The sequence below is a fragment of the Stylophora pistillata genome, chromosome 10, assembly GCF_964205215.1.
Source record: "Stylophora pistillata chromosome 10, jaStyPist1.2, whole genome shotgun sequence".
NCBI lineage: Eukaryota > Metazoa > Cnidaria > Anthozoa > Scleractinia > Pocilloporidae > Stylophora > Stylophora pistillata.
The window spans coordinates 5,094,548-5,103,374 of record NC_142528.1 but is presented as its reverse complement, the minus strand read 5'-3'; the positions used below and the strand labels follow the sequence as shown (position 1 = coordinate 5,103,374).

The 8,827-nt window shown below is 37.1% G+C and overlaps 1 protein-coding gene across 1 annotated transcript in view; it reads left to right on the top strand.

The window, feature by feature from the left end:
- Positions 1–589: 589 nt before the first annotated feature.
- The window catches only part of LOC111333265 (fibrocystin-L), a 43,712-nt gene continuing 35,474 nt past the window's right edge, over positions 590–8,827 (top strand). The window contains exons 1-9 of the mRNA XM_088735591.1: positions 590–733; positions 844–867; positions 6,642–6,716; positions 6,839–6,974; positions 7,431–7,533; positions 7,889–7,946; positions 8,232–8,322; positions 8,464–8,514; positions 8,683–8,765. Coding sequence (XP_088591717.1) covers positions 691–733; positions 844–867; positions 6,642–6,716; positions 6,839–6,974; positions 7,431–7,533; positions 7,889–7,946; positions 8,232–8,322; positions 8,464–8,514; positions 8,683–8,765 — 664 coding nt within the window. The 5' untranslated portion in view covers positions 590–690. The remainder of the gene's footprint in view (positions 734–843; positions 868–6,641; positions 6,717–6,838; positions 6,975–7,430; positions 7,534–7,888; positions 7,947–8,231; positions 8,323–8,463; positions 8,515–8,682; positions 8,766–8,827) is intronic.

Below are 8,827 nucleotides of genomic sequence, written 5' to 3'. Positions count from 1 at the left end.
TGCCTTCTAACTCTAAAGTCAAGTCTTGTTTTAGGAAAATTATGAGGATGCAAACTTAAAGAAAATTTCAAATTTTGTCAGTAAAACCCTCATGTCTTGTTACTTTAACGATAAATCAAAACCGGCTGGGCTGTTTCGAAATTCTTAGCTTCAGTCTAAATGTTGGTATGATACATACTGGTCGTAAGTGACGTCAGTAAGTTATACACAATGCTCGCGACCACATTCTCCCCCCGGGGATAAATTTTGATTTAATTAAATTGGTTGATCTTGGCCGCATCCTACGATATTAAAAATTTTTTCAAGAGACTGGGTGCATCGTAAAACTTTCAAAATCGTGCAAGGCGCCTTTATGTTTGACGTTCTCACTTAGATAAATTTCATTCAGCTCCTTGAATATGTTTGAAAAAAGAATTTTTGTTATGTCGCCTCGAGCTGTTCTTACTTAGCTTGAAACCTGCTACGTTCTATTGAACCGCGACTCGCTTTATTTACTTAACAAAAGACCATAATTAACCCTTTCTCGTGGTTTGTGACGTTCCTTTCTAGTGTTTATAAAAGAAACTGCAAATCAAAATTCAGACCTTTAAGAACTTTGATTAAAAGCTACCGGACGCGAGGGTGCTAGCGACGAAAGTGATTTTACTTTGAGAAGGTTTACGCCGCTTAAAGGCGCGAATCTTGGCAGTCATGCCGAGGGAAATGCTCATATTTTTCTGGTGCATCGCATCAGGTAAGCTAGGAGCCGAAGAAAATCTTTCTGCGTGCTTGTAGTTGGCAAATATTTGAGTGACCTGCCTTTAATTGTAGGGTTAATTGATCGCTTTCTCTGTTTCTGTTTAGGTGTCGTGTTTTCGCTCGGAGCAGGTACGTGTAGCTTGTGTTGTTTTTGTATTCTTGATCAGAATAGTAACGCTGCTGATTTATCTACATCCCAGATAATTATATCGAGCACACAGAAATTATATTTATTGACAGGAAACTGCTGAGGAATAATTTGCGCAGCTTAATATATAAGTCTTAGATCCTACATGTCAGTGTCACAACAAACAAACTTTAATGCTTTGCTTGATTACGCGCGCACCCTCTCATGTGGTTTTCCACACCCTTGTTAAGTAAAAGGAACGTAAAAATTATTTGTAGATAACGTGATGTTAACTTCTCTAGTTTCTTCGTTCGTGTTCGGCATTCAGACGACGGCAAATTGTTTCAAAATTCAAGACACAGGAAGAAACTGCATATCATAGCATCATGAAATCCACAACTACCATTATAGTTTAGCAATACTTTCGATGCAATTTATCATCGACAATTTCGTCACCATCGCAAATCACTAAGCTATACACAACTTGTGTACAAACGAACTTTAAATTGGGTGTCTGCCACCGTTAACTGAACATAATTGGTTTTAATGTTTAATAAAAAGTATTTCGATAATTTTTCGACCGTGAAGCTGCGAAGATTAAATCTGTTCTTATTTAAGCCTTCAGATTCCTCAAAACAAGGTCCAATATCTCTGTTTGTTGAAAAAATTTATGATGCACTCAAAGCATCGAGTTTTTTTTCAGTATAAAACTGCGTGGCGGTTTCGGTTTTACAGAAACACCGAACATTTTCGAAAAGTTGTTGTCACAGCAGGGTTCTATATTGTCCAATGTTATTGCACGAAGATTGAAAGATTAAGGTTGAAAACAATCATATGCCATGATTTTTAAATTCCTTTACCTGTGCTCCGTGTAAAAGAGTGTGAATCATCGTTTTAACGTTTTACTTTTGGAAACAACGAGTAGTAATATCAAATTCACTTTGTACAGCATATTCTATCGAATTGCAGGCACACTGACATTATCTTAATTTAATAGCACCTATTTATTCAACCCCAAAAATCCTTAGGAGATAGAGTACTACAAACAGTCTTTGATTGAGATGTTGAGCGAAATATGGTTTCGCTAAAAAATAGATAAACTTGATATTTTGAAGGTTGTTATGCGACGCGCGCGCAAAACTATTTTATGTTGCTTTGACATCCTACTAGAAATTTCCTTTGTCTGTCAAGCATTAAAAAGGGAGTTTAATTTAGAATTAATCAGAAGACAAATGACATTGGGCTCGAAATCCTTTCCTTCTTAGGACACTTAAGTTGCTCTGTCCATCAAAGACAAGACATTCACCAATCTGCCTATCAATTCTCAGATTGCTATATTCTACAAGGAAAGCCTTAATTAAGTTACTTCACCGGCAGCTTATTTTACACTTTTTTTCGTCTCTTGGGTCCAAATTAAAACGTTTCAGAAGAAGTAAAATACCATAACTGATGAGCTACTAACCGCGCTATTTACAACTAGTATAGCTGGCCAATATCAGTTCTTTAATATAAAATTCCCAATATACGCTATCGGTGAGTGTTTCCGACAAGAAGACAGAGAAAATCCACCCTTACATTAACAAATGCCCTCAAGACGAGATCATAATCTCTTGCTCAAGAGCAAGACTTGTTTTTCAATTACATTCGTAACAACAAATTCTCAGTTCCGCATGTCAAGCACGAATTTTTTTCTGAATTATAACCTTCGTAAGCACTAGGTAAGTGTTGCTGTCAAAGTATTTTTCAGGTACTATGGCGAATGCTATGCGTCACTACTTCAGTTTTTCCTCGACGAACATGTTCGAGAATACGCATGTCAGTTTTTCAAGTAGGCCTGACAGAGATCAACGTTTGTCTCAATTTTTTTCCGCTACCAGCTAAAGAATGTGTGTAAGGGAATACTTATCACAGAGAACGTGATAGACTGTGACTCCATACTGAAGGAAGACAGCTGCTCATAAAACGAGAAACACCGAAAGCAACAATATCCGTAGTTCATCATATTCGTTTTGGAAAATCAATTGATCTCGCCGAATTACAGAGCAAGCGTTGAAGGAATAAACCAAAACACAGTCGTAAATTGTAGATAAAAATATAAAATATCGAAAGAATTCTCTTTTCCGCGCTTTATTATTGTTGTTGTTTTGTAAAGTGGAGCCCACATAGAGGACACATTGAAAATTCCGTTTGTTTTTGATTGCTTCTATTTGGCACTCTTTCAAAACATATATTTGTTCAATGAAACATCGTTATAATATTCTTAATCAAACAAATTTCCCCTCGATTATTTTTTATTCCATTTAAGTTTCTCGAGAACAGCACGTCTCCAAAGTTAAATCCTTTATTTCGGGGAATTTTATTTCACTTTTTACGTATTCAGCGTGATAAAACCTCCCCCGACGTATCACTTTACGAAGCGTCTGCACGAAACTTCGAAAATAGCCAAAACTCTGAAAGGGAACAAAAGGTGCTTTGACAGAGCAAAACCTATCTTGCAGCGAATTATTTGATGTCCAAATGCGCATTGACGTCACAGAAATATATTACTATGCTGGTGATTGGATTTTTCTGATATTTTTCATCGTTAAATATGTATGGTCGTGGCGTGATCGTACTTCCAGTAGTAGTTTTAGAGAACGTAAACAAAAAGAAACTAACTGATAATCATTTTTGAAGGTTAAGTTAGTCCTTAAGTCATGAAAGATCTTTGTGCTTGGTCAACTCTCGTTGTCCTATACTGAGCTGTGAAGATTTAGTGTAAAGTTAAGTAACTTTTGCTAGCCATAAAGAGTAAATCAAATATTACTAGCAAACACGAAAATTTCAAAAACAGGGCGTCTTGAGACAATGGGATTAAACCTGCGTTTACCGCGCAAAGGAGTGTAGATTAAGTCTAACGAAAAAAAAAAATTAACATTTTCAACTTTTCGGCTGAAATTTGGTTTTTTACATAGGCATAGACACTATGTGCATTTTGTTAATGTTTGGTTGTATGTTTTACGTCATATACTGATATAGGGAAGAGCGCATTGCAAACTTTCAAGTTTACGGCATGGAGTATCAGTTTACTGCTGAGAGCGCAGTTTTCGAAGGCCTTTCGATAAGGGACAGGTCCGAAAATTGAGTAGAAAGGAAGTCTTGTTTGAAATTGTGGCGGACTAAATTCAATAGAAGAGCACAAGGCATTGTTTGGAGTCTGCAATCGTACTGGTAAACCCACCATGTTTACTGATGCACCTCTTTGAGTAACGCCTAGCCGTAATGAAAGCTGTCTGCTTTCATTAAAAGAACTGTCTAGAAAAAGTTAGCCTTTTCGATGAAAGTATTGTACAAGTGCCATCCAAATGGTATTATTTGACGCTTTAGATATCATGGTAACAGAAGGATTGTTTAAAAAAAGAGAGCCAAAAATAGCAAGTTATGCGCAGCGTGAATCGAGTTTTACTCTTTGGGAGAAGACGTGTTCTCAGTTTTCGTATCGCAGTTGCTAAGCAACCCTTTTTTAAGGTATGCTTGACAGAAGTAAATCATTAAGGACAATAACATTTTTTTCATTCTCCTTTGTAAAAAACTTTTTCAAACGAAGAGTATTTTGAATATGTTTCATTGCAGAAGATGTACTGGATCAAAATGCAAATGCCAAACACTCAACCATTTTCTTTAAAAACGTCATTCAGAAATTTGTTTTTTTAATTCGCCCTGAAATGCCACCTGGGAAGGTGCTCACACACAAATCACAATGTATTCAACAGCTTTTTGTAAATCAATGAATCGTTCTCTAATAATACGTGTAAACAAAAACAAAAAAAGATCTGCCTTTTATCTTAAGGTTTAACGTGAAGCTAACCCATAAACATGTCGCACTGGGGGGTATTCCCCTCTAATTGATCTCAGAGGGTGGCCAGGCTATTAACATTAAGAGCAACTCATTAGGGGTATGATTAGTAAACAATTTTCATTGCTTAGAGTCAAGTGCAAAACCTTTGAACTCAGCACCAAGGATGAAATAGGTAATATACGGTAGTTGCTTTTCTTCAGATTGAAAGGGCTAATTAAGGAACGAGTTTAAGTTTTGAACTTCTTTTGTAACAGCTTGTTAACCGAAAAAATTCTTTCAGTTTCAGACCCAAACGATTAAGATCTGTGACCAATTTCAAACTAGCAAGGGAAAAAATGAAGACCCTGTAGCCACGTTTACTCCCTACTGGTTTTTCTCCGCACCATCCCCCCCTCCCCCACCACTCTATTATTAATGTCCCCAGTTTTGTTTAGTGACCTTGGCAGTTGCTGTCTCTATCGACCTTCAAGTGACAGCATATAAATTCAGAGAGGAACTAGAGGCCCATTTCAATGATATGCGACAGAATGCGTGAGTGCACGAAAGTACTGGAGTTGCCCTCGCACTAAATAAAATCTCAGCTGTCAGTAGTTGCGATAATTTTCCTTTAGATGCAATGAATATACGAGTTTTATCCTTTAGACAGAGAACAAAACTTTAATCCAAAGAATGCTCGGACAATTCAGCTGTTTAATTATTAACAGTAGGTTGGTTTCAGGTGAGAGCTTTTTTGTACAATGGCTTCATTATGTTTCACAAAAGCTATTCCACTTGACGAGAAACGTTACATAACGTTGTTATTCGTTTTCGCCAATTTCGGTTTTAAATCAAGTTGTTTTCCTCGCTTCGCCTAAATACTGTGCTGTAGATTCTATGTATTTACCAAGAAGAGCGACGTCAAAGCTCTGGATACCTCGACATCCCCAAAACTGCGTTATCTTGTTCAAGAAACACCAACAGCACAAAATTTTCTAAGCCCATGCATGAACTAAGCCCATCACGAAGCTTTACCACATTCTCCGAAAAATTTAACAGAGATAAAGAAGATTTACTACCACAGGGCTATAGAATATTTGCCTAAATATCGCATACTTTTCCGGCTAGAAACATGTTAATTTCAGTGTTTTTGTTTAAGTTCGCAACCCTTTCAAATCCTGTTTTGGTTATTACGGAATTTTTGCCTCCACGAACAATTCAGATTTACACGTAGCTCACATAAGCCAAATTTAGCCTTCGCAAGCACGATAAGGGTCACTGATTTTTTTGCAAGGGTCTACTGAACAAGAAATGACTATAACCAAAATATTTTAGTTTCGGAGCTTTGAAAACATAAGCGCAACGCAAATTCAAAATCAGTGCAATACAATAACGCAAAAGTGGGATTTTATTCGCCGAAATACTGCATAAAAAACTGCATTAAAAAAAAAATGAGCAGCACAACAAATCCAGACGACCCGGCCTCGCTATAGTTATTCTTCTTGAACTTATAAACATTGATGCTAGAACTAGGTTAAAACTCGCCTTTGCCATTGTTTTTATTTTCCTTCCGTCGAATTTCTTTTCGATTTGTCCTGTTATCCCTACCAAATTTTCGTCTCGTGCCAAAAATCGCTATCCTCGTAAACACTTGGCTAGTGATGCTCTTTCAGGCTAGTCACGTTAATGTTAATCTCGTCGGCTCATAATTATCACAACTTTCACGCGTCAGTTAAACCTTGCAGTCCATAATTCTCTCACAAGCCAATTGCCAATCAGCTTTCAAACACCCGTTGTTGGCTGTCAATCAATGATGGCACTTATCAGTAATTTTCACTGTATGGTATGAATTATTGTATTTTATTTATTAATAAATTTTATAGTAATAAATTGATCATGTTCTTATGAACTGAGGATCAAAATCAATTAAACTAAGGAAACTATCATTTCATCTTACTACAGATCCAGTTGTATACAGCATTGAACCCACCCATGGTAGCCTGGCTGGGGGCACCATGGTCTTTGTACATGGAAGAGGTACGTAGCTTTACATGAAGTCGAATCTGTCCTGTAACTTCAGCTAGAACATTGTGAATTCAACTTCGAGAAGTCGGTTAATTCAACAATTTATGCCTGTTTTTTTTTTTTTTTTTTGGTAGGTTTTGCAAATGATCAGTTTAATTTTCATGATCCATTGCTGGGAAACAAAATATTGTTCAAATCAGATAAACACCAAGTGGAATGTCATATAACGCCAACAGATGTGTCGGAAAAAAGAATTGGCTGCGAGACTGAGTAAGTTACTAAATAATGTATCGTAGTCGCGTTGTAAACTGAGCAAGGGTACTAAGGGTAGTTAGGAGTTTCAGATTCATGATCTCTACTTTCATATAATCGGCGTCGCGAGTTTATTTTTTGGCGAGCGAGTTATTTCATTATTCCGATCAGGGATTCAAGCTACCCTATCGGATTGCCCGCGCGAGTAAAGAAAAAGTGTACTAAGAAGGTGGTAGAGAGGCATGTTCGCTCCAAGCCTTCCTCGATCTTACAAATTCAATATGGCGACTTCAATCCTTGTTCGGAAATTATACGCGCACTATGCAAGCAATAATTTTCACAGCTGCCCTCAGTCAGAGAGAGTCAGTCAGTGTTGTTGAATCAGTCCGAGTCATTGAATCTGAGAGTAAGTCGACAAGGCAGCAGCACTGACTGGTCAGCCAATCAGCTCATTTGGACATTTTTTTTTACCAGACCATCGCCAACAGTCACTGACGGCGAATACGAACTCGTGATGTTTGTAAATGGAGCCTTAGTAACGAGGTATTGCGGGCGTCACCAGAAATGCACATTCCAGGTAAAATTTCCAGATCTTCAGTCTTAAGTATACGTTCATAGACTTTGAAAGCATATTTCAAGAGCTGCCATGGTAATTATTAGTTTGAAGATATATGTTAATGTTAGACCTTGTATTAAATTTTTTTTCAATTCTGGTACTGAAATTTGCCCTAACTGCCTGAGATAAACGACACTTTGTATCCACACTATACAAGAAACCAAATCACTTATTTTATCATCGCTAGAATCGATAGTTCTTCTGAGAACTGTTAGAATAATTCCTTGTTGTTGTTGTAAACTACTAGAGTAAAATCTATTATCGTGGCTAAGTTATAAATTATTAACCGCGTCTACCATTTTCTCATCAACTGTAGTTTTACAAATGGAGAACTCCGACCATCGATGATTTCACTCCTCGGGCTGCAATACCAGGTATATTACAGTATGTTGCATGTCCAAGTACTCGAATATAAGACACAAATTGATGATGGTGCTGTTACCTGCTGCCACATGATGTACACTAATGGAATGTGGCAACGACGACAAACGACATCAGCAATGCTGGAACTTCTCACTCGCTAATTCTATTTCATTTGATGGCGCATTCACACACCATTGGCCCTATGTTGAACCACCCTATAGATGAAGTCACATGATATCAAAGTAATTGATTTACGCGGTTAACACAATAATCTAACTCTACTTCTTTGTTACTAGGAACACCCGTTGAAATCTTTGGAAAAATTCATACCACTCAATTCAGCCGACTTTCTCCTGGATTTTCAGCTGATAACAAGGAAATCACTAGGTTAGAATTTTAATTTCAATTCACACGGTTTCTTCTTTCGGCCTTTTTTCTTTTCAATTGATCAATTGCTTAAGAAACTTTAGTATCCATGGTAAATGAATGTCATGAAGATGGTTTTTTGTATTTATTTATTTTTTTCAGAATCTATGTTGGTCTAGAATGTAACCCGTTCAACGACGAGACGAACGAGCTGTAAGTAGTTGTCAAATCTACCACTGAGGAGATCTGATTATATCGAATGGAAAGGGATATATGCGGGCATGTCTATAATGCACCCATTTTCATGAAATGTTGAAAAAAAAAACAGCAAAATCTTTTCTCTTTTTTTTCTTTTTCTTTTTTTTTTTTAACAAATTTCAGGTTTGGAGCGGAATTAGAAGACTGTGGTTGGACTCCAAATTGTCGTGGCTCATTTCAGTGTCTACCTAAAACACGGACTCCTGGTAGGGAACGTCCTCTCACATCCAATGTCCTAATTCAATCTTTTGGCATAAATAAAATTCCA